Source organism: Corvus cornix, chromosome 24 (genome assembly GCF_000738735.6).
Source record: "Corvus cornix cornix isolate S_Up_H32 chromosome 24, ASM73873v5, whole genome shotgun sequence".
NCBI classification, from domain to species: Eukaryota; Metazoa; Chordata; class Aves; order Passeriformes; family Corvidae; genus Corvus; species Corvus cornix.
The window spans coordinates 1,820,284-1,842,490 of NC_046353.1; the positions used below are offsets into that span (position 1 = coordinate 1,820,284).

The 22,207-nt window shown below is 63.0% G+C and overlaps 3 protein-coding genes across 4 annotated transcripts; all 3 read left to right on the plus strand.

The window, feature by feature from the left end:
- The first annotated feature begins 135 nt into the window (after positions 1-135).
- Positions 136-5,102, plus strand: LOC104692187 (histone H4 transcription factor). Its single transcript, XM_039565021.1, is given in 10 exon segments — positions 136-253; positions 255-393; positions 994-1,220; positions 1,386-1,497; positions 1,931-2,083; positions 2,581-2,658; positions 2,750-2,870; positions 2,965-3,103; positions 3,220-3,344; positions 3,931-5,102. Coding segments are annotated over 10 exon segments (1,626 nt in total). The 5' UTR covers positions 136-229; the 3' UTR covers positions 4,439-5,102.
- Positions 5,103-5,231: 129 nt separating this feature from the next.
- LOC109145213 (complement receptor type 1-like) lies at positions 5,232-8,964 on the plus strand. Its single transcript, XM_039565022.1, has 5 exons — positions 5,232-6,208; positions 6,476-6,610; positions 6,777-6,944; positions 7,062-7,265; positions 7,380-8,964. Exons 1-5 carry the CDS (start codon positions 6,034-6,036, stop codon positions 7,391-7,393), a joined length of 696 nt encoding a protein of 231 aa, XP_039420956.1. The 5' UTR covers positions 5,232-6,033; the 3' UTR covers positions 7,394-8,964.
- Positions 8,965-9,501: 537 nt separating this feature from the next.
- ABCG4 (ATP binding cassette subfamily G member 4) lies at positions 9,502-22,016 on the plus strand. 2 transcript variants are annotated; one of them, XM_039565016.1, is made up of 15 exons: positions 9,502-9,933; positions 11,437-11,674; positions 13,839-13,956; positions 14,030-14,162; positions 14,387-14,437; positions 14,573-14,718; positions 14,978-15,101; positions 15,307-15,421; positions 15,586-15,722; positions 15,805-15,903; positions 16,050-16,218; positions 16,730-16,830; positions 17,004-17,162; positions 17,296-17,414; positions 17,497-22,016. In XM_039565016.1, exons 2-15 carry the CDS (start codon positions 11,446-11,448, stop codon positions 17,720-17,722), a joined length of 1,926 nt encoding a protein of 641 aa, XP_039420950.1. In that variant the 5' UTR covers positions 9,502-9,933; positions 11,437-11,445; the 3' UTR covers positions 17,723-22,016. The 2 variants fall into 2 exon arrangements, with proteins under 2 accessions (XP_039420950.1, XP_039420951.1); XM_039565017.1 differs by lacking the exon at positions 9,502-9,933 and adding an exon at positions 10,031-10,136.
- The last annotated feature ends 191 nt before the right edge of the window (positions 22,017-22,207 follow it).

Sequence of the window (22,207 nt, forward strand, 5' to 3'; positions counted from 1 at the left end):
GCCGCGCGCACGCCGCGGGTTCCTGCGCGGTGATTGGTGGGTGGGCGGGCGGCGGCGGCTGTGATTGGCTGCTGGCTGGCGGGGGGGGGGTGCGGTCCGTCGCGTTCCGGGGCCCCCCGCGGGGCAGAGGCGGGCGGAGGGCGCGTCCCCGTTCTCCCCGAACCCCGCGGGTCCCGCCGGGCTCGGGGCCGGTTCCGGGCGGCGACGGGAGCCCTGCGCGACCCCGGCCATGCCGCCCGCCAGGGCCGGCGGTAAAGGGGGCCGTGGTGCTGCAGTGCGAGTGGCAGCAGTGCTCCTTCGTGGCCTCGGAGATGGAGGAGTTCTGCGGGCACGTGGCGCAGCACCTGCAGCAGCACCTCCCTGGCGAGCACCGCGACGAGATGGACCCACTGGGTAAGGCACTGGGGAAAAGGAGCTCAGGGGGGACCTTGTGGCCCTGCATAAGTCCCTGACAGGAGGGGGCAGCCGGGGGGGTCGGGCTCTGCTGGCAGGGAACAGGGACAGGAGGAGAGGGAACGGCCTCAGGCTGGGCCAGGGGAGGCTCAGGGTGGACATCAGCAGGAATTTCCCCATGGAAGGGGTGGTCAGGCCTTGGCAGGGGCTGCCCAGGGAGGTCTGGAGTGCCCATCCCTGGAGGTGCCCAAGGAAGGGCTGGAGGTGGCACTCGGTGCTCTGGGCTGGGGACAGGGTGGGGGTGGGGCACAGCTGGGACCCGATGATGTTGGAGGGTTCTCCAACCTAAATAACCCTGTGTGTTTCTGACAAGAGAAAGCTTCCGGTCTTTTTCCTCCTCTCCCTGAGTAGAGCAGTGCTGCAGGGCTGGGATTTCAGGAGAACACACGTGGTGTGTGTCCACCTGCGGGAACCTGAGCTTTGCGTGGAGAGTAAAGTTACTTGGAGGGCAGATTTGCTTGGAGAGACCCTTGGAGCTGTGTTTTTGTGCTGCAGAGGGGTGGTTTGTGCTGCAGGGGTTGTTGTCTGTCTGTGTTGCAGAGGAGTACACGTGCCTGTGGCAGGACTGTGGCTTCTGCTCCCTCGAGAGCCCGGCTGACCTGGTGCGCCACGTCTACTTCCACTGCTACCACACCAAGCTCAAGCAGTGGGGGCTGAGGGCCCTGCAGAGCCAGGCGGACGTCAGCCACTGCCAGCTGGACTTCCAGAGCCGGAATATCATCCCTGAGATCCAGGAGAACTTCCTGTGCCTCTGGGAGTACTGTGAGGTGAGAGCAGGGGGCTCAGTGTGGCAGTGAGAGGGGAGGTGCTGCCGTGCTGCAGCTCACCTGGACACCTGCACAGCTGCCTGCTGGCTCTGTTGGAGCTGTGTGGAAGCATCTGGGCTTGTTCTGGGCTCTTCACCCTGTCCTGTCTGTCCTTGCCCCGCTCAGAGATCATTTGACAACCCTGAGTGGTTCTACCGGCACGTGGAGGATCACAGCTTCTGCTCTGAGTACAAGGCAGCAGGGAAGGAGAACCACGTGGTGCTCTGTGGCTGGAAAGGTTTGTGGGAGCCTGCAGAGCTTCTCCTGAGAGCTTTGGGCTGGGTTGCAAACAGGGGAACAGGTTTCAGAGACCCCCCTGATATTCAGAACCAGCTGTGTGCATGGTTCTGGCTGTGAAATGTTCCTGCAGAGTTTCCTTCAGGGAATCAGTTGAGTGCTTAGTGCAGAACTTCCCATTTAAATGTAATCCATGCCTTGGAGAAAAGGCTGCAGTTTATTCCTTCGATTTTAACTTTTTTCATGAATTTCTCCTGTGTTTGTGCAATTGCCTTAACTGCTTGGGTGGGGGGCCCACACTGGTTGTACTGTGGTGACCTCACCCCCCTCCGTGGGGATTTTGGAGCCCTGCCAGCCAGAACAGGAGGCAGAAGCTGCTCTCCAGCGAGGCTGTGACCCGTGGGAGGGCTCTCAGCTGTGCTGTCCCTCCCCAGACTGCGACTGCAGCTTCAAGGGCCGCTGCAAACTGCGGGAGCACCTGCGCAGCCACACGCAGGAGAAGGTGGTGGCCTGTCCCACCTGCGGGGGGATGTTTGCCAACAACACCAAGTTCTTCGACCACATCCGCCGCCAGACCGCCCTGGACCGTAAGCCCCGGGGCAGGGAGGGCTGGGGGAGGCCTGGGCTGGGATATTTGGGCTGCTGGAGCTGCTTGTACCCTGTGAGCCAAGGGCAGAGTGTGCTTGGGACAGCCTGACTTCTCTGCTGACTGATGTGAGCCACAGAATTCCTGAATCAGAAACCTCTGAGACTGAGTCCAGCCTGTGATTGATGCTCACTTTGTCAGCCAGCCACGTCCTGACCAGGGATAGGGACTCTACCACCTCCCTGGGCAGCCCCTTCCAGCATCTAATCACCCTTTCCATGAAGAAATTCCTCCTGATGTCCCACCTGCACCTCCCCTGGCACAGCCTGAGGCCGTGTCCTCTGGGCAGTGTCTCCTCTCAGAGGCAGGACTGGAGACTGTTCCTCTTGTAGGGACCCAGCCCCCCTGTGACACCTCTCCTCACTGCTCTCTGTGCTGTTCTCCCTGCCCTGCCCTCTCTCCCCACCCTGCCCTCCCTCCCTGTCCCCACTGCTGCAGAGCAGAGGTTTCAGTGTTCCCACTGCTCCAAGAGATTTGCCACGGAGAGGCTGCTCCGCGACCACATGAGGAACCACGGTGAGTGCAGGCCCCTGCTCCCAGCCCAGCCTCTGTGGGCTGTGTGCTCTGCCCTGCTCTGGGGTGACGTTTCCCCCCATTTTTGGCCCAGTGAACCACTACAAGTGCCCCCTGTGTGACATGACCTGCCCGCTGCCCTCCTCCCTGCGCAACCACATCCGCTTCCGGCACAGCGAGGAGCGCCCCTTCAAGTGTGACTACTGTGACTACAGGTGAAGGCCGGCGCTGGCCCTGTCCCCAGACCTCCCAGAGGCACCTGTGTGAGTGTGTGTGTGCTGCAGCTTTGTCCCCTCGCTGTCTCCTCAGCTGCAAGAACCTCATTGACCTGCGGAAGCACCTGGACACGCACAGCAAGGAGCCGGCGTATCGCTGCGAGTTCGAGGCCTGCACCTTCTCTGCACGCTCCCTCTGCTCCATCAAACTGCACTACAGGAAAGTCCACGAGGTGGGGAGGCAGCAGAGCTTACGTTGCCCGTGATAGCCCATGTCAGGCTTCTCAGAGAACTTTGTGTCTCCTTCCGTGAACCTGTGGGGTGCTGACATCGCTCCCTCTGCCCCCAGGGTGACTCGGAGCCCCGGTACAAGTGCCACGTGTGTGACAAGTGCTTCACACGGGGGAACAACCTCACTGTGCACCTCAGGAAGAAGCACCAGTTCAAGTGGCCCTCGGGACATCCTCGTTTCAGGTACTGCCCACCTTTAGCTCCTCAGTACCTCCTCTCCAGTGCAAGGGATTGCTGGAGCTGCATCCTGTGCTGTGCTGTCAGTGCTTGGGCTCTGCTGTTTGTAAATGTGCTCAAGACCCATTTCCCAGTGGCTGGGAGGCACTGGGAAGCAAACATTCAGTGGGATCTGAGCAGTGCTGGGTGGCAGTGGTGCCATCACAGCTGCCTCTGGTGGGACAGTTCTGAGCTTGGCAGGGGATGGGTCCAGGCGTCCCCCTCCAGAGAGATCAGTCAGAGTCAGAAGCCTCTGCTGCACCCTCTAGGAAACTCCAAAGGGTTTCCAGAGCCTAGAAGCTGGGAGGGGAAGAGGATGGACTTGAAGTGCTCCCAGTGAGACAGAGGTGGAAGGAGGTGGGCTGGGGAGGTGATTGAGGCCTGGCATCAAAGCTCAGGAGCTGCCATGTGGGTCTGCTTTTGGGGGTAGTGGCTGCAGTACCATCTGTGCAGCACTGGGATTGAAACCTGGGATGCTGTGCCCTTTCCTTGGCTGCTCCCCATCTCCTGGGAAGGGGAGCGTGCCAGGCTGACCCTTCCTGTCTGTGCCCAGGTACAGGGAGCACGAGGACGGCTACATGAGGCTGCAGCTGGTGCGCTACGAGAGCGTGGAGCTCACGGAGCAGCTGCTCAAGGACAGGGAGAAGCGTGGGGAGGCTCTGGATGGCTCCAGCGAGTGCGTGGTGCTGCCTGAGGGTGAGGGCAACCTGCAGGGCATCCTCTTGGAGCCTCCAGCAAACCCTGCCCTGGCAGAGAGCAGGATGTCCGAGCTGCAGGTGCCCCCAGCCCTGTGCTCTGCTGCCAGCCCTGAGCCAGCGCGGCCCAGCCCCTGCCCGGGGGCTGCCTCCTCCTCGGAGCAAGGAGCCAGCCCCACGAGCAGCCCCATCATCCGAGTGGTGAACAGGACCAACGAGCAGGGCCAGAGCGAGACTGTCTATTATGTGATGGCCAGCACGGCCTCGGAGGAGCAGGGCACAGCAGCCCTGGCTGCAGAGCTGGAGGAGAACGTCATGGACAGGCTGCAGAAAACAGCAGAGGAGCTGGGCATCCAGATCGTGTGAGGGGCTGCATGAGGAGAGCCTAAACCTCCATGGGCTGTGCTGCTGGGGGAGTGCTTGGGGAGAGGGCTGGGCTTGTCCTCAGCCCGGCCTCGCTGGTGGCTGGTTCTGGTCAGCATGGGCACAGGGGAGGGACGGGGGAGCTCTCCCAGGTGTGAATCGAGGGATCTGAGCTGGAGGGAGCTGTCTGCCTCCTCCTTTTGGGGATTAGGGCCTGTCGAGCTTCTCCCACCCTTCCAGGCGGTTTGGCCTGGGCCTGGCAGGGGCAGTTGGTCACCAGCTGTGCCCGTGCTGAGCCCTGCAGGCTGTGGGAGCACACACTGGTGCTGACGCCTCTTCCCTGGGGAGGTGTGTGGCCCTTGGCAGGCCTGTCCTGCCCCCTTCTCCAGGGGATTTCACGCCTTCCTCAGCACTTCCTGCACACGTTTCCTGTCTCACCTGGTGCTGGTGGTGGTGTTTCCCTCCCTGATCCCATAACCAGCACTGGTCTCTGGGAGGACAGCGCTGGAGGTGCTGTCCCTTGCAGGCCACTGCAGCACTGGGACATTGGGAGCCTCTTGCTGCTTTTATCATGCCCTGGGTGTCCTCCCCACATTGGGGTTTGGGCTCCTGGCTGAGCTAAGTGTACTTTGGCAAGAAAATAAACATCAGGCTGCTGGGCCCAGCAGTGTCTGGTGTCTGTTTCTGCTCAGCCCCATCCCTGCCAGCCTTGCTGTGGTGGGTGGATGGCACTGGGATGCCTGCAGTGTGGGAGGTGGGCACTGAGGAGCTGCCAGGCTCTCCTGGCACTGTGCAGGCACCACTGGAGTGTGCTGCTCCCCAGAGGTGGCACTGGAAGGCCAGGTTTAGCTCTGGCGCTGTTGCTGCTGTGGGATTGAGTTTTGCTGCCTCCCCCAGGGCTGTCTGCTGCCTGCTCCGGCCTCGTCTGAATACAGGGAGCAGCCTGGGCTTGTGAGCCGAGTCAGCTCGTCCTTTGTTGAGTGCTCGGACAAGGACAGCATGGATTTGGGGTCCCTGGAGTGACACTTAGGCCTTCCCTGCTCTGGGTGTGGAGGTGATGTGCCCAGGGGGACACAGGGAGGCACCTTGCTGGTCTTGGCTGGACGCTGACTTATCCCCTCGTGTCCCTTTCTCAAGCAGCGGAGCAAAAGCTGTTGGAATTCCAGGTTGCCGGGGGAAACCACTTGATCCCAGCACCCCTGAGGGAGAGGCAGAGGCTGTCCCTGACAGCCCCCACTGCTGGAGGATGCTCCTTGCTCCAGGCAGAGCATCCCTGCCCTTGGTGCTCAGCGTGGCCTTGCCCAGCCTTCCCGTCCCTGCCTGGCCTCTGCTCCCGGGCCTTGGCAGAGCTGGGCTGAGGATGCCTTCGAGAGAAGGGCCCCGTGCCAGCTTTGCATTCGCAGCACTTCCAGCCTGGCCCTCTTTCCAATGTGCTCCAAAGCCACGGCTGTGCCCTCATCCTGCTGGGTTTCGGGTGGGTGCTGGGTGCTGGGAGTGGCTGGGAGTTGTCCCTTTAACCACCAGGTGCAGGGTAATCTGCCAGAGATTATCTGCTGGAGGAGGATTGGCATTAAAGGGAATGTCTCCTCCCTCCCCCCATGTCCTGCAGCATCCCCTGGCCTGGGTGTGTGTGTGGAAACCAATTCACTTTCTCCTGGGCGAGCAGAGAGGGGTCTGAGGTTGGAGGGGCGAGGGGAGGAGGGCAGATGATGGCACTGGGCCTCTTCTTCCTCACCGTGCTGGCCACGCTGGTCTCCTGCCAGGACCCAGAAGGTAACAGGGGCCTTGGGGGATGATGAGGGGGTTTATGGGGTGCCCCAGAGCTGCTGGCACCAGTCCTCCCCAGTGAGGAGCAAGAGCAAGGCTTGGCACGGGGGAACTGGGAGCTGGGCTCTGAGTGGATGCACTCCTCACCACAGCAAGGGCTGGGGCGGGCTGGGCTGAGCTTTTGTGACCCTGTGGGACCCTGAGGGCTGGGCGGCTGTGGGAATGGTGTCCCGCCAGCCCCGCTCAGCCCTGCCCTGCCCGCTGCGGCCCCAGGACAGCTGGACACTTACTGGTCTGGCACGGCGCCCATCTGCGTGGGGGGCTGCAAGGGGAGGCACAAGGAGCTGAAGAGGAGCCAGTGTGGGAACGGCAGCTGCTGCTGGCTGGGCTACAAGTCCTTCTGCAGAGGTAAAGCCACGGGGGGAAGGACGGGGCATCCCCGGGGGTGCTGCAGGGCTTTGTGCCACACTCAGGTGTGTGAGTGCCGCCAGCAGCCCGGGCCACGCGGGCACACAGCCCGGGGCACTCCCGGGGCTGTCCAGGCTGCCAGCGCCGGTTCCATCCCTGTCCGCAGTGAACTGCGGGCGGCCCGAGGCGGATTTTAACTCGGTGGTGCACGGGAACGACTGGTGGGTGGGCTCCGTGGTGCGCTACAGCTGCCGGCCCGGCTTCCTGCTGCTGGGGGAGCCCGCCAGCGCCTGCCAGTCCGACGGCCGCTGGACCCCCAAGCCCTCCTGCCTCCGTGAGTACCGCGGCTGCCGCGCTGAGCGCTCGCCAGCAGCGCTGCACGCACGTCCCCAGGGGCGAGCACGTCCCCCAGGTGAGCAGCCCGCGATGGGCTCTGCCCCTGCCCCTGCAGGGATCTGCCTGCGGGGCCGCATCGAGATCAGCGAGCGGGACATCACCGGCAAGTGCTCCTCGTCCTGCGGCAGCCAGGCGCACCTGGGAGCCTTCCTCAATCGCGGCTGCATCAAGATCTCGGCCTGTGTCACCAAGCTGTCGGGCTGGGCCCGCTGGTTCCAGCGCTGTGACATCTGCGAGTGCGACTGCCACGTGCCCTGCGGTGAGTCCTGGCGGTGGCACTGCCCAGCTGTGGCTCCCTGGTCTGTGGGGAAGGTTGGCACTGGGAGATGAGGGCTGCAAACAGCTTAAAATCTGCTGTCTTTGCTCTCCTCAGGTTCCTCCACGTAGAGCTGGGCCACCCGGGGCTGTGGCCACTGGCCCTGTGCTGAGGGAGGCTTCCACCCTGGGTTCTGCTTCCCTTCACCACATGTCTCCATTGCTGTGCTCCTTCCATAAGCTCTGCCTGTCCTGAGGCTGCCATCTGCGAGGCAAAGAGATGCTCTGGACTCACTCGTGCAGGGCTGGCTCATCCCAGGACTCTCCAGAGGCAGGGGATGCTCTGGGAGCAGCAGCTGCTGGGATCTGCGTGTGTTTCCTGCAGCTGGACTTGGGGCTGCTTCCCCAAGGAGGCCCAGACCCCCTTCTAGGGCAGAGGCAGCACCTGTGCCTGTTGCAAAATACCTGTCCCTCAGTGCTGCAGGTTGGGATTTCTCCCTCTCGGGTAATTCCAGGCCCTGAATGAGAGGTGGAGCTGCCCTCTGAGCTTGCTGAGGCCATCAGGAGTGTGGCATGTGCCTCCTGTCCCCATGCCACGGGCAGAGCAGCCTGGCCAGGGCTGCAGGGCTCAGCATTGCTGAGGAATCCAGTGGGTCAAACTGCCCTGAGCCTCCCTAGGAGTGCAGAGTGGGGAAAGGTCTTGTCTCCCACGTGGAAAATCTTTCCCTTGGGCTGTTCCACGTGCTGGCTGCTGGTCCTGCTCCTTCCAGGGGGTCTGTGGTCTGCTCTGAGAGCCCCTTTCCCCAGGGGCTTCTCCTCCCAGCATTTTGAGGCTGCAAAGAGAGAGATTTGGCTCCAGCCAGGAGCAGCTTTGTGCCCCTTGAGGACGTCTCTGGCTCCTGATGAAGCAGCGTTATTCCCCAGGGAAGGAGAAGGTCTGGAGCACATGTGGTGGCATTGCTGAGGGCGCTGCAGGACCAGCCACGGGTAATTAAAAGTATATTTGCAGGGAATCACACAGGTTTTCCTGTCATGCAAAGAGGTTCTGCTGCCTGCTCTGTCCCTGGGGCCCTGAACACAGATGACAGAACCAGGACAGGCTCTCTCTGCCGCTGTCCTGAGCGAGTGGGGACAGTGCCACTGTCCTGATGGGGACACAGCTGTGGACAAGGCCACTTCAGGAGGGTCCCAGCTGGGGATTAGAGGGATGTGAATGTGCCTGTGGCACTGGGCCCCATCTCTGCTTCCTTCCACCTTGAAATGACTCCACAGCAGCTGCTGGTTGCTGCATAGCCACCAGCTTGGGCCCAGCTGAGCAGAAAGGGGTTTAACAGCAACGGGGTCATTCCCAGGACATCCTTCTGCCCCCCTCTAGGGAGGAAGGGCTGTGTGGCGCTGCACAGAGCGGGCCTGGGCTGGGACCTGCTCACGGGACTGCCCCAGGGAGGGGAGGCAGCTGGATGCAGGGAGAGCTGGGTGAGTCCCACGTGCCTTTTGCTCCATGACAAGATGACTTAAGACCTCCATGAGGAGCTTGGCTCCATGGATAACTCCTCGTGCCCTCCCCTGGCCCAGCCCCATGGTCTCCCCTGCCTGGATCCTGCCCTGAGCTCTGTCCCAGCCCTAAGCTGGTGAGGGGTGGGGAAAGCTCTCCTTGGCTCAACAGATGGTTTTTTAATTAATACTCTTGCTGGTGCCACTCATTTCCATATGTCTTTCGTGTTTAAGTGCTGTGGTGGGTGAGAGGTGTGAGTAACAGCGAGGAGGGAGCCAGGCGTGATGCTGGGGGGGTGGAGGTGCAGCGGGATCCAGGTCCTGCAGGATGAGCTGCAGCGGGGAGGGTGTGCTGGGCGTAAAGCCCTGGAGGGACACCCCCTAGCACGACCCTTTGTGACCAGCTGTCACCCCACTGGCTGTCCCAAGCCATCGCAGCCCTGTTTTCACCCCATGCCCATGTTGGGGTGTCTGGAGAGGGGTCTGTGCAGGGCTGAGCGGGGCACGAGTGGGTTTAGAGTGTGTGGGGCCCCCTCAGGGGGGTTTGGGCTGAGGGGGCAGCGGGGTGAGATGTGGGGGCTGTGTCCCAGGTGCGAGCGGGAGCCGGCGCTGGGGTGAAGGGGGGTGCAGAGGCAGGGCTGGCAAACCCCAGGCGTGTGCTCGGGGATGCTCAGGGCCTGCTGGCAGGCAGCGGGAGGAAATAGGGCCGGTCCCTTTAAGAGGATTTTTCGCTGCCTGGCAGCGCTGCCCGCCCGGGCAGCCCATCCATCCATCCATCCTGCCGCCCATCCCGCTCCCCGCCCGGCAGCACCGGCCGCGGGGCTGGCGGAGAGGGGCACCCCCGAGCAGCTGGGCCTGGGGGGCCGCTGCTGGCCACTGCGGGGCCGCTGCTAGCCACTGCGGGGCTTCTGCTAGCCACTGCGGGGCTGGGGCCGGAGCGCCCCCCGCCCGCCCTGCCCACCCAGCCCCGCGGAGGGATGGGGAGGAGACCCGGGCCGGGCACCCGCGGGGGCAGCGCCCAGCCCGGCTCCCGCCGCTGAGCACCGGAGCCGCGCCGAACCGAGCCGAACCGAGCCGGCCCCCGCCCGGCCGGGCCCCCCGGGCATCGCCCCTTTGTCTGCGGAGGAGGCGAGGCGGGGGCGCTGCGGGAGCGGAGCCGCCGCCCCGCACCCTGCCAGGTGAGGCTGCGGGAGAGCCGGGACCCGGGCCGGGGCCGGGGGGGGGGCTGGGGATGGAGGGGGCCGGCGGGGAGCAGGGATGAAGGAAGAGCATCCTCGGCAAAGCCTTCCCGTCCCCACCCCGCGCCTCGGGGTTGGGCTAAGCCGCGGAGAGCCGCTTGCGGGATTTAGCGCTCCGTGAACGCCCAGCCGGAGGAGTCAAGGTGAGCCCGAGGGCGCTTCGAGCCCGCTGCCCCCCACCACCACCCCCGAGCCCCCCGTTGCTGCACCCCGCGGATGCTGAGAGGGGACCCGCGGGCTGGGAACCCCCACCCCTCCTTCCCACCCCTCCTTCCCCGGGGCTGGGCTGGCTTCCTTCCAGCACTGAGCGGGATCTGCCTGCAGCAGGGAGTGGGCTGGGGGATCTCCCGCAGCTCCTGGCATCCGGCCGCCCCTCGCAGGGGCCGTGGTTGTGCGCGGCATCCGCAGCGAGCCACTGCCCGCAGCCCCAGCTGAATGTAGGTTAGCGAGGCGGTGAGACCCCGGACTGGGAGGCGAGATGGGTGCAGGGTACAGCCCGCTCAGGCACAGCCCGAGCTCCTTTTCCTGCTGCCGGGGGGATCCCCGATCTCCTCCCAGCCTCTGAGAGCGGGGTGAGCGTGCTCCCCGCCCTGCTCGGCTCAGCATCCCCGGCGCCGCAGAGTCCCCAAGCCGAGCGGAGACACGAGGAGCTCGGCCGGGCTGCAGCCGCCGTGAGAGCGCTGCAGGCAGGAGAGGGCTGGGGCAGGTGTGTCAGCGTCATGGCCCCAGTTAAGGGCTGGCCTGGCCTCCGAGGCTGTGCTGTAAGAGCCCGGAAGGTGAAACGATGAGGCAAGGAAGGCAGAGAAGGAATGGCACCGGCAGGGCCCCCTCCCTGTTCTGTTAAGGCTCTCCCAGCAAGCCCAGGGGGACCCCAGGCACCAGCTGAGGGTCTGATCTATCCCGGACTGCTCTGGCCCGGGAGCACGGCGTGCTTTGTCCAAGAAACCAGCTGGAATAATCTGCTTGCTTCAGATTTCATACCTGTGTTCCCTGAGGCCAGGCGGGCAGGGCTGGTTCCTGGTGAGTCCTTGGGGACATCCAGGCACAGGGCAGAACATCAGCTCTGCCACCTCCCATCCTGCACCCACCGTGACAAATGGGATCGGGGCAGGGACCCCAGCAGCCCCAGGGCCGGGGGAGCTGAGCAGCCCTGCCAGCTCTGCTGCCGGAGCTGGACCAAGCTGCAGGAAGTGCATGAATTATTGACTGTGGAGCTGCACAAAATCCTGCTGTTCCTCGCCCTGAGCCCCTCGGTGCAGGCTCGGCATCCCTGGCCGGCTCCATCGTTCCAGCCAGATGTGGGTGCTGGCCCCAGCTGGGCGGAGGGGGCAGCGAGGCCTGGAGCCAGCGGGAGAAGGAGAGACAGGACTCGCTGTGGGCTGGTCCCTGCAGTGCCTGGAAGAGGGAGCCCGCTGTGAGCCGATCCCTGTGCGCTCCCCACAGAGCAGCAGGATGGCGGAGAAGGGCATGGATCCGGCGTGCGTCTCCATCGCCCTGGAGGACACGGTGTGCCACGCCAGCCCTCCGGACGCCCCGCTGCTCACCACCCACTTAAAGAAGGTGGAGAACCACATCACAGAGGCCCAGAGGTTCTCCCACCTCCCGAAGCGCTCGGCTGTCAACATCGAGTTCATCGACCTGTCCTACTCCGTGCGGGAGGGATCCTGGTGGAGGAAGAGAGGTAGGAGCTGGCGGGTGGGGAAGGGCAGGGAGGGGAGGGGACCTGCAGGGCTCTCACACCCGTTCTCGTTCCCGTTCTGCATGCCATGATCTCACCCTGGTCTGTCCGAGTGCCAGGGGCTCTTTGTGGCCGCTTGTTTGTTCTGGGTGCCCGCGGGAGGAGGGGGAAGGCTCTTGTCCCGCAGCAGTTGCTGCGTGCCTGCGTGTGCTGTGCAATGCCGGGCGAAGGCCGAGCGCATTCCAGGGAAACCTCTGGCCAGGGCAGCTATCCTGGGGCAGCCAGGAGGGATGGGATGGGATGGGATGGGATGGGATGGGATGGGATGGGATGGGTTTCCCCAGCACTGCTGTTTGGCGTATGATGGCTGTGTGGGATGCAGCAGGAGACCCCAGGGCTACCCCAGCTCAGAGCCTGGCGAGGAGCAGGTGTGGTTTGGGGGGAATTTCCTCTCCCTGTGCAGCCGAGGCCCTGGCTCCCCTCCCTGTGTACGACTCTGGCCGAGAGCTCAGGGAGGGGAGAGGGGAGGCAGATGGTGGCTGGTGGGTGGTAGTCCGCTTTAATTAGCGCTCTCAGTTAATGGGATGCCAATCAGGCAGCCCGATAAGATGGAGGGTGAGCTGATCTGCAGAAGCCGAAGGCAGGCGGGGACGAGCAGGGACCGAGGTCACAGGGCTGCCCGGTGAGGCGCCCTGCCAGCCAGGAGCGCCGGACGGAGCTCTGCCCCTGTCCCCGGGCTGTGCAGCTCGGGAAACCGAGGCACTGAAACACGGTGGGAGCAGCCCCGACATCTGCCGGGATGGTGCCTCCCTGTTTACCCGGGATGCTGAAGAGGCATCCCAGGAGGATCCATGGCACAGCCGCGGGTTCGCCAGGGCACATTGTGCTGTAGCCCCCAGGAGGGAACCGGCTGCTTGCCAGCGGGCCAATGCCCTGCAGCGAGGGAGGGGAACAGGCTCGGGCAGCTAGACCAGGTGGGAGCAAGCGAGGGGTCCGGGGGTCGCGGGGATGGCGCTGGGAGAGGCGCTTTTTTCCCCCCGTTCAGGCAGAGCTGGCGGAGCGGGCGGGGGCTCGCGGTGGCTCTGGCCACAGCCCCCGGCCCCGGCTGGCCCGCCGTGCTGAGGCAGGAGGTTACTGGCAGTCAATGAACGTGAGTAACCGCTGCGCAAGCTGCAGTGGCGCCGACGTGAGCAGCATGCGCGGTGCGGAGCCGTGCGCGCTGCCGGGGGGGCTGCCGGCCCCGCTCGCCCCGGCCACCCTGCGCAGCCCCCCGCCCTCCCCTGGCCGCCCCTCCGCCCGCGGGACCCCCTCCTGCTGCAGCGTTCCTGACCCCGAGGGGTGCAGAGGAGGAGCGGGGGGCTCGCGGTGCTGGATGACCTTCCCTGGGGATGGACAAGCCAGAGGGGTCCGCAGGGAGGTGGGACTGTGAGTGGTCTGTCCCTGGGGTTGCCCCAGCTTGGATTTGTCGCCCTTGCCCCACACCAGCTGTCCCCGTGGGGCACAGAGGGGGTACATTTCCATGAGAGGGATGCTCAGGCTCGGTCCGTGGTGTTATCGCCCCGATGCCATTGCTGTCCAGCCAGGGCTCCATTTCAGGGGCAGCTCCTGAGAGCCTGAGGCTGTGCTTGTTCCTTGCTCCCGACACATCGTGTTCCTTCTGCCAGAAAATGCTAATCAGCCGCGTTTAGAGCAGAGATAATTCCAGGTCTGATTAGCAGTGGCTGCTGCCGGGTGCCACAGCGTGAATGCCAATGAAGGCAGCAGCCGGATTGGGAACTCTGCCTGCCCCGTGCTGCCCTGCTCCTCGCTGGCCCTGTCCCCTGGCCTTAGGGATCAGCATCTGAAGACATGCCCAGGACCAGTGTCACAGCCTGGTAATCTTCCTTGGCAGCTCTGTGCCCTGACCTGGGGATTTCCCTGGTCTTTGCTGTGATCCAGGTCAGGAGCTTCTTTGGCACTGGCAATCAGTGGGATCAGCGAAGGACCAGGGGCAGGGATCATGCTGGAGGTGGCAGCTGCTGTGGCTATAGCCCTGGGGGTGCTGATGGAGACACCTCCAGGCACGGCACATGGAGGCCCTGAGGTGCCCCAGGTGCTGGGGTGGCATCGCAGTCCCCATAGCACGGCTGCCCTGGGAAGCCAAACCCCTGCTGCTCTCTCCCTCCAGGGTACAAGACTCTCCTCAAATGCCTGTCAGGGAAGTTCTGCCAGCGGGAGCTCATTGGGATCATGGGCCCCTCGGGAGCTGGGAAATCCACGCTGATGAACATCCTGGCTGGCTACAGGTGAGGCTGGGGGCAGCCTGCGGGGCTGGGGGTGCAGGGCTGTGCTGCATTCCCTCACACGTCCTTCCTGCAGGGAGACTGGGATGAAGGGGCAGATCCTGGTGAACGGGCGGCCGCGGGACCTGCGCACCTTCCGCAAGATGTCCTGCTACATCATGCAGGATGACATGCTGCTGCCACACCTCACCGTGCTCGAGGCCATGATGGTGAGCTCTGGGGTCATCCTGTGGGCTGTCTCCTTGTGGGCACTGAGCCCACACTGACATCAGGCATTTCCAAGGGCTCTGGGACACGGGAACAAAATCCTGCTGTCCTTGCTGCCTTTGTCCTGAGCCACTGCTCCTGGGCGGGCAGGGATGGAGCCGTGGTGCAGCCGGTTCTGTTCCTGACACCTGACAGTTGTGTCTCCCTGGCCATCCTCTCCCTGCAGGTGTCTGCTAACCTGAAGCTGAATGAGAAGCAGGAGGTGAAGAAGGAGCTGGTGAGTGCTGAGGAGGGTGGGCCCAGACCCCCTCATCTCCCCCCAAGACAGGGCTGAGGGGAGCAGGGGATGGCAAGGAACTCCTGGCGAAGGGAGGTGGATGAAAGTCCATGAAAACCCTTGGCTGTCTCACAGGTGAACGAGATCCTGACGGCCCTGGGGCTGCTGGAGTGCTCGTACACCCGCACCAGCTCCCTGTCGGGGGGCCAGCGCAAGCGCCTGGCCATCGCCCTGGAGCTGGTCAACAACCCGCCCGTCATGTTCTTCGATGAGCCCACCAGGTGAGGCCACAGGGGCTCCCAGCGCTGCCCGCCCAGCTGGGCTGCCCGGCTGGCATGGCCAGAACCCTCCGGTGCCCACCTGAGTGTGGGATGGGACTGTGCCCCCTGGGGCTGGTGCTCTTCTGCATCAATCTGTGGGGAGGGTGCCCACAAGGAGAGGCAAGCAGGGGCATCTTTGGGATGTTCTTCTCCCCCTCTCAACTCTCCCCTTCTCTCTCTGCTGTCTCTCTCTCCTCCTCCCCACGCTGCGTGGCCACAGCGGCCTGGACAGTGCCTCCTGCTTCCAGGTGGTGTCCCTGATGCGGTCCCTGGCTCAGGGTGGGCGCACCATCATCTGCACCATCCACCAGCCCAGCGCCAAGCTCTTCGAGATGTTCGACAAGGTTTGGGCTGGGATGGGGTCCCTCTGGCCCCAAGGCCCAGGAGAGGGGCCATGGGAGGGGTGGGCTGCAGGCATTTGATCTGGGGCTTGTGTGGCTGGGGTCTGGCAAGCGTGGCCTGTGTCACCCTGGCACAAGGAGGTGGGCAGGAGCAGGGGGCAGTGCCCTGGCTGCCCTGCACCTGCCACATCCCAACTTTCTCTTGCAGCTCTACATCCTGAGCCAGGGCCAGTGCATCTTCAAGGGTGTCGTGACCAACCTCATCCCCTACCTGAAGGGTCTTGGCCTCCACTGTCCCACATACCACAACCCCGCTGACTTCAGTGAGTGTCCCTATCCCAGCAGAGGGTGGTGAGCTCCAAACCCAGTGCCCAAGCCCTGGCAGCTGCCCAGGTCACCCCCAGGTTGCCCAAGGGTGATGCCTGTGCCCTTCCTGTTAGGTGCTGGCTGGCTCAGCACCTCTCAGGGGTCCTGTCCTCCTCCACAGTCATCGAGGTGGCCTCAGGAGAGTATGGGGACCTCAACCCCGTCCTGTTCCGTGCTGTCCAGAATGGGATGTGCACCATGGCTGAGAAGAAGAGCAGCCCTGACAAGGCAGATTCATCGTGCCCAACCTGTGGGACGGTGAGTGGGGGGTCAGAGGAGCCTCCTGTGCCAGCAGGGACCCTGTGGTGTGACCCTGAGCCATGTCCCTGTGCTCTTGCAGGATGTGGATCACATTGAGAGCCACACATTTGCCACCAGCACCTCAACTCAGTTCTGCATCCTCTTCAAGAGAACCTTCATCTGCATCCTAAGGGACACGGTGAGGGCAGGGGAGGCTGGGCCGGGGCTTGAGGCTGGGCTCTGTTGGGGGCTGGCAGAGACAAGGAGTTAAATGGGCTGTCTGCTGCTCCCTTGGGATGTTTTTGGGGTGCAGCCCCACCTTGTTGAGCCCCCCTGTGCCTGCAGGTGCTGACCCACCTGCGCTTCATGTCCCACATCTGCATCGGGGTGCTCATCGGGCTGCTCTACCTGCACATCGGCAACGACGCGGGCAAGGTCTTCAACAACACCGGCTTCCTCTTCTTCTCCATGCTCTTCCTCATGTTCGCCGCCCTCATGCCCACCATCCTCACCTGTAAGGAGCTCCTTGCCCCAAAATCCCTTCGCTGCTCCCGGATGTTGGGGTGCTCCGGCTGTGTGGCCGTGTGTGTGTGCTGGGCAGGGTGTGGGCAGCCAGAGGGATTGGGCAGAAGGGGGGAAATGAGAAAGAAGAGGAAAAAAATTAAAGAAGAGGGGAAAAACTTGTGTTTGCCTGTGCTGCAGCTTTGCCCTTCGTTTGGCTATAATATCCTCGTTGGCTCAAAGCAGGTTTGGGTTTGGTTTCAATTTATTTTTTTTCTGAGAATCCGTGTTTTCTGCTTCGCCTCTTTTCTTAAAAAGCCCCACCCAAGCTGACTTTTCCATGAGGAAATTTCCCGTATCAGGCACTGATTTTTTTTCCCCGATGAAGGTTTGGGCACCCTCTCATGCTGCAGGCAGGGGGTTACCTGGTGCATCTCCCCTGCCTGCACCAGGGAAGGTGGGAGAGGGGCTGGAGCACCCCAGGGCAGGGAATTGCTGGCTGCTCACTCCCTGTGTCCCTGCAGTCCCCCAGGAGATGACCGTATTCCTGAGGGAGCACCTGAACTACTGGTACAGCCTCAAAGCCTATTACCTGGCAAAGACCATGGCAGATGTGCCCTTCCAGGTGAGCTTTCCATGGATTTAACCACCACTGATGCTGAGGTGCCTCCCTTGGCACAGCCAATTCCTCCCCAGTGCCCCAGGCTGGCCATGGAGGGGTCCCTGCCTCCCCCAGGAGGCTCTGTGGGGTGAGGATGGCCGTGGGTGCAGCAGGGCGGTGTCTCTGTCCCCGTGCAGGTGATCTGCCCCATCGCCTACTGCAGCATCGTGTACTGGATGACGGGCCAGCCCCCCGAGGCCACGCGCTTCCTGCTCTTCTCCGCCCTGGCCACCGCCACGGCCCTGGTGGCCCAGTCCCTCGGGCTTCTCATTGGAGCTGCTTCCACTTCCCTGCAGGTCAGACGGGGCTTTGCCTGCTCCATGGAGAGTTGCAAGAGGTCCCATGACGATTTGGGGTGGAGGGAAGTGCTGCCCACAGCTGGTGCAGCTGTGGGCAGGGGCGTGACCCCCAGTGGCCTCTACTCCCCAGGTGGCCACCTTTGTGGGACCCGTCACTGCCATCCCCGTGCTGCTTTTCTCGGGCTTCTTCGTCAGCTTCAAGACCATCCCCACCTACCTGCAGTGGAGCTCCTACGTCTCCTATGTCAGGTGGGCCCCCAGCTCCGGCCAGAGCTCCCTGTCCTGGGCTCCCCTGAGGCCCCTGGTGACCCTCAGGTGTGCTCTGCCCTAGGTATGGCTTCGAGGGGGTCATCCTCACCATCTACGCCATGGAGCGCGAGGACCTGGAGTGCCTCGAGGACTTCTGCCCTTTCCAAAAGCCCATCAAGATCCTGCAGGAACTGGATGTGGAGGAGGCCAAGCTCTACCTGGACTTCCTCATCCTGGGCATCTTTTTCGTCATCCTGCGGCTCCTGGCTTACCTGGTCCTCAGGTACAAGGTCAAATCTGAGAGATAAAGGGGCCGTGGGGTCCCAGTGCCACTCCCGGGCCTGGCCTGCTGTGAGAGATGTTCTGCAGACGGACACGGTGCTCCTGCAGGTCCTGGACCGTGGCGGAGGCTTTGGGAAGTGCCAGCCAGGCCTGGCTCAGTCGAGAAGGGTTTTGAGACATCTCGGAACTGTTTTAACCTTTCCACACACTCTTCATTGCAAAACGTTTTGTACAGCCCGGGCATGTGCCACCCTCCCCCCCAGGACTGATGGCCCCGCAGAGCTTGGGTCCCCTCTTGTCATCCCTGCCTGGCGCTGCCCTGGGGACACCAGGGACAGTCCTGCGGAGGTGATTTCTGCCGAGCACGGCTGGGAGGAGCCTGCTCCGTGCAGGGGGAGCAGCGGGCTGGGGCTGGGCTGGGAGGAGGGAGCTGCAGAGTTGGAAGAGCAGCTCATGGCCCCGTTCCTCGTCCCGGCCAGCAGCGCGTGAGTCAGAGCTGAGAAGAGCCCAAAGATGCCGTAGGTGAAGTTGCACAAGGCTTTAGTGTTTCCTGTCGCCGTAGCCACAGAGATTGCTGCATCCCCCTTTCCTTTCTGTGCAAATCCTCCTCCTTTTTTTCCCCTTTTTTCCTTTTTTTTTTCCCCCCCACAAACCCTACTGCATCCCAGTCTTCACGGAGGGGAAAGGGAGCCAGCGGGCAGAGATGGACTTGGGGCTCTGTCTCAGACTCCTGCTGGGATGCCATCCTCAGAGACAGGGTCTTCAAACCAGGGTCTGCGGGAACAGGACAGTGTTCACAGACCTTAGGGAGTCTCACGCTCAGTCCCTGTTGTCTTTGGGGTCGGAGAAAGAGGGTCTGAACCAAACCAACCAACGTGGAGGGAAGTGACTGGTCCCTTCAAGTGCTTGCATGGAGCAAGGAGGATTTAGGTTCCCACACCCTGCCAGTTCCAGGAGGCTGAAAAACAGGGCTGGGCTCAGCTGTGTCATCACAGGAGCCTCTGCTGCAGGAGGAGAGCTGGCCCTGAGCCCTTCCCACAACCTCCCTTCCCCCGGCACCACTGGGGCTGTCTCAGCAGGACAGGGAGGACGCGCCTCGCTCAGCACCGACTGTGCAAGGAGGGGATGCCAGGGACACCCGGCCTGTCACAGTGCCAACCTCCCAGGGTGACACTGTGCAGAAGGGGGTCCCAGCAGTGCTGAACTGGAAACCAGGTGAGATCCCAGAGTGGTTTGTTTGCAGCGAGTGATCTGGACGCTGGGAAGGCCTTTGCACTTTGTGACTGGTACCGCTAAAAGATCCCTTTTGGCACACGGCTCTGGTGGCTCCTCCAAAGTGGCACACCTTGCGGAGGAAAGGCAGTTCGGCACCTTGCTGGCTCTCCAGAGGAACTGAGCTGAGCCCAGGGCTGGTGGGGCACCTGCACAAGCTGCTGTGCTGGGAACACAGCACCCTGCTCACCTGCGCAGCACAGGCTCCGTGGGTGCACTGGCACTGCTGGCACCGGGCTGCACTTGTCACCCACAGGTTTTTGGCGAGCACAGATGTGGGGGAGGCAGCCCTGCCCCACCCTGGCAGGCTGGCCCTGGTTCAGGTCAGCCTGAGGGGTGCTGCTCCTGGCACTCTGAGCAGCCAGGGACTGCAGGGCAAATGCCAGATTCCAGCAGAGTCCTGGAGACTGATCTTTGGTTTTGCTGGCTCGGGTTGGGGCTGCACAGCAGAGTCTGGCTGGCCTGACACTGATGCTGGGCACTCAGCAAAGCCGAGTTTCCCCTGCCTGGAGGGCATCGAGGAATGTTTGGCCATGGGGCTCTCCTGCACAGAGGGTCTGGAAGCAGGACACACCCTGCTGCCCTTTCTGTGCAGAGCATTGGGCTTTTCCCCAGGGACTATTGTCTGACTTTGCACCATCCCTGACAAAATTCCCCTCTGCTCCTGGATCTTCCTTCAGTGCCGTGCTCTGCAGTGGAGCTGTGGCAGCTGGAGGGCTGCAGGGTCCTGGGCACAGTGCTGCCAACCACAGCCACAGGGGCACGGAGGAGTGGGGGACAGTCCCTGTGTCTGCTCTGTCACGAGGTGCATGGATGGGCAGGGAGCCGGGGGATGGTGGGGCTGTCACCCTTCTCCATCTCCTTGTCCCTGGAGCTGATGGGACTGATGTCCTGCTTCTGTTCTGCTCTTGGGCTGGCACTAGTTAAGCCTGGCCCAGCACAGAGCATGCTCTGCTGGGCTGAGGCTCTTCCCTGGATGGATCCCGAGGTGCAGGAGGTGTCAGCGGGGCAGCTTTGCACAGCTCCTGCATCCTCCCTGGCATTTGGGGCTCTCGTGGTGGGTCCTGCCTTCTGCACCCTGGAGGCACGGCCGTCCCCAGCGCTGTGTTCTGCACCCAGCACACCTGGACACCCCTGTGCCATCACAGCCAGGGCCACCACCACTGCCAGGAGGACCAGGACAAGACAGACTAGTGTGTGGAGCAAAGGCTGCTACCAGCAGGCACCAGTGACTGCCACTGCCCGTGTCCCCCATGCACAGGGAAGGCTTTGTTGACCAGGGCTCCCACTGCTGGGCCCAGCCTGTCTGGGATGGGGCAGCTGGCAGCACCCCTGGGATGTCCAGGAGGGCTCAGCACAGCCTGTGCCTCCTGCACCGGTGCGTTGCAGTGTCCCAGCTGACCAGGTACGTGGCCACTGCGGGGCAGAGGGCCAGGACAAGCCCTGGCGCTGCAGGATGGCTGTCCTCGATCTGGGCAAGGGCTCTGGGGGGTGGGGGTGATGGGGCAGGCCCCTCGTCCCCGGAGCAGCAGGACACAGGTGAATGTGTTGGTACAGAGGGGCTGCGATGAGTGAGGGATGTGGCACAGGGCAAAGGCACCCTCGGTACTGCCTGAGGAAGCGAGCTGAGGTGCCACTGTCCTTTCCCTCTCCTCAAGGACAGTCCCTGAGGTGGTGGAAGGTGCAGGGAAATGCAAAGGGAAGAAGCACGTTTGCACTGAGCCCCCAGGCCGGTGTGGCTGGGCTGGGCTGGGCTGAGCTGGGCTGGGCTGGGCTGAGCAGCCGGGGGTTATTGTCCCTCTGCTGCCGGGATGGTCCCTGTCCTGCAGGAGCAGGTTGTCTCTGCCCTGGCATGGCAGAGGGATGGGGTGCAGCTGTCCTGCTCCCGGGGCCCCTTAGGGAAGCAGCAAGGATGCACTTTATCAGGGCAGGGACGCAGAGCCGTGGGTGCTTCTGGCTGCAGGAATCCCACGAGAGAACGCAGCTGGATAATCACTAGGAGCGTGATGGAGGAGAGCAGGCTTCTTCCCCCACACCTCCTCTCCTCTCCTGCCTTCCCTTGTGATGCACTTTGCGTGGATGAGGGTGGGGTTCAAGCTGTGGCCCTGGCTCCCTGGGAACACCGGTCAAGCCTCAACCCACCACAAACTGCTTCAGGCCCTTCGGCCCACGGCTGTATCAGGTTCTGCCTCTCACCGGTGCTGGGATGGCAGGCAGGCAGGCAGGGGTATGGCCACTCACCTCCATGCATGTCCAGGCCACCTTTATCACACGCAAAAGAAGAGCAAATGCTTCATCATCTGGCTGGGGGTTGCTGGAGGGGAGACTGGGCTAGAACAGGGAGGGGATGGGGCTTCTCCCAGGGTTTTACCCCTCCCCCAAATCAGGCAATAAAACAGTGTTTCCTTCTCACTGTGTGGACACCATTTGTCCTGTCCCTCTGCCACGGGCAGCCTGGGATCTCTGTGTGTGTCCCTGCCGCGCTGGACCCTGAGCTTTTCCAGCCTTCACCATGTCCACAGGTGCAGAGGAGGCTGGACAGTGCGGGGTACGTGTGATCCCGGGGGCAACCATGCAGAGAAGTGCAGCCATTGAAACTCACATTCCCACAAGACACAGGCGTGAGCTGCTTTCTCCCTGGGACAGCTTGCCAAAATAAATGCAGGTAACAGCTCAAAGGCCGGGGGAGTCTGCTGGCACAGCTCTGTTGTGGCAGCTGGTCAGGTGGCATTTGCCCAGGTCCTTCTGCCTTGCTGGGAGGGGGCTGCAAAGTGGGACCAGGGCACTGCTGCCCACAGCTGCAGCCTGGCAGGAACCAGGCAGGGTGGAGGTGAGGCCCTGGGCTCTCCAGGCTGGGCTGCACACGCAGGTAAGTGCCCCGCAGGGACGGGGTGCCAGGTCCCAGCTTGCTGCTGGCACTCACCAGTGCCCAGAGGGTCCCGGGAGCTGTAGGGCAGGAGGAGATGTTGCGGTTTGTGTCGGTGTTTCCGAGATGCCAGCTGTACTTGTTGGATTTCACACATCAATAAAACTTATATTTATAGTGTACTGCCTGGATGTCTCCCTTTGCTGAGAGCCTCGAGGGCACACGTGTGAGGGGGGGGGGGAGGGTGTTGTCAAGGCATTTGGGATGCAAATACGGCCTGGCAGCCTTACCCAGGTGTGACCCCTCAGTCCCAGCACCCCTGGGTGGGCTGGCACTTCCCGGGAGAGCAGCCAGGGACTGAGAACAGTGCATG

Excerpts from the sequence above, each read along its gene's own strand:
- LOC109145213 (XM_039565022.1), top strand. The coding sequence starts at position 6,034 with ATGTCCTGCAGCATCCCCTGGCCTGGGTGTGTGTGTGGAAACCAATTC. Across the intron at positions 6,209-6,475 it reads CTCCTGCCAGGACCCAGAAG|GACAGCTGGACACTTACTGG; the intron begins GTAACAGGGGCC and ends CTGCGGCCCCAG. Across the intron at positions 6,611-6,776 it reads CTACAAGTCCTTCTGCAGAG|TGAACTGCGGGCGGCCCGAG; the intron begins GTAAAGCCACGG and ends CCCTGTCCGCAG.
- ABCG4 (XM_039565016.1), top strand. The coding sequence starts at position 11,446 with ATGGCGGAGAAGGGCATGGATCCGGCGTGCGTCTCCATCGCCCTGGAG. Across the intron at positions 11,675-13,838 it reads ATCCTGGTGGAGGAAGAGAG|GGTACAAGACTCTCCTCAAA; the intron begins GTAGGAGCTGGC and ends CTCTCCCTCCAG. Across the intron at positions 14,438-14,572 it reads AGGAGGTGAAGAAGGAGCTG|GTGAACGAGATCCTGACGGC; the intron begins GTGAGTGCTGAG and ends GCTGTCTCACAG.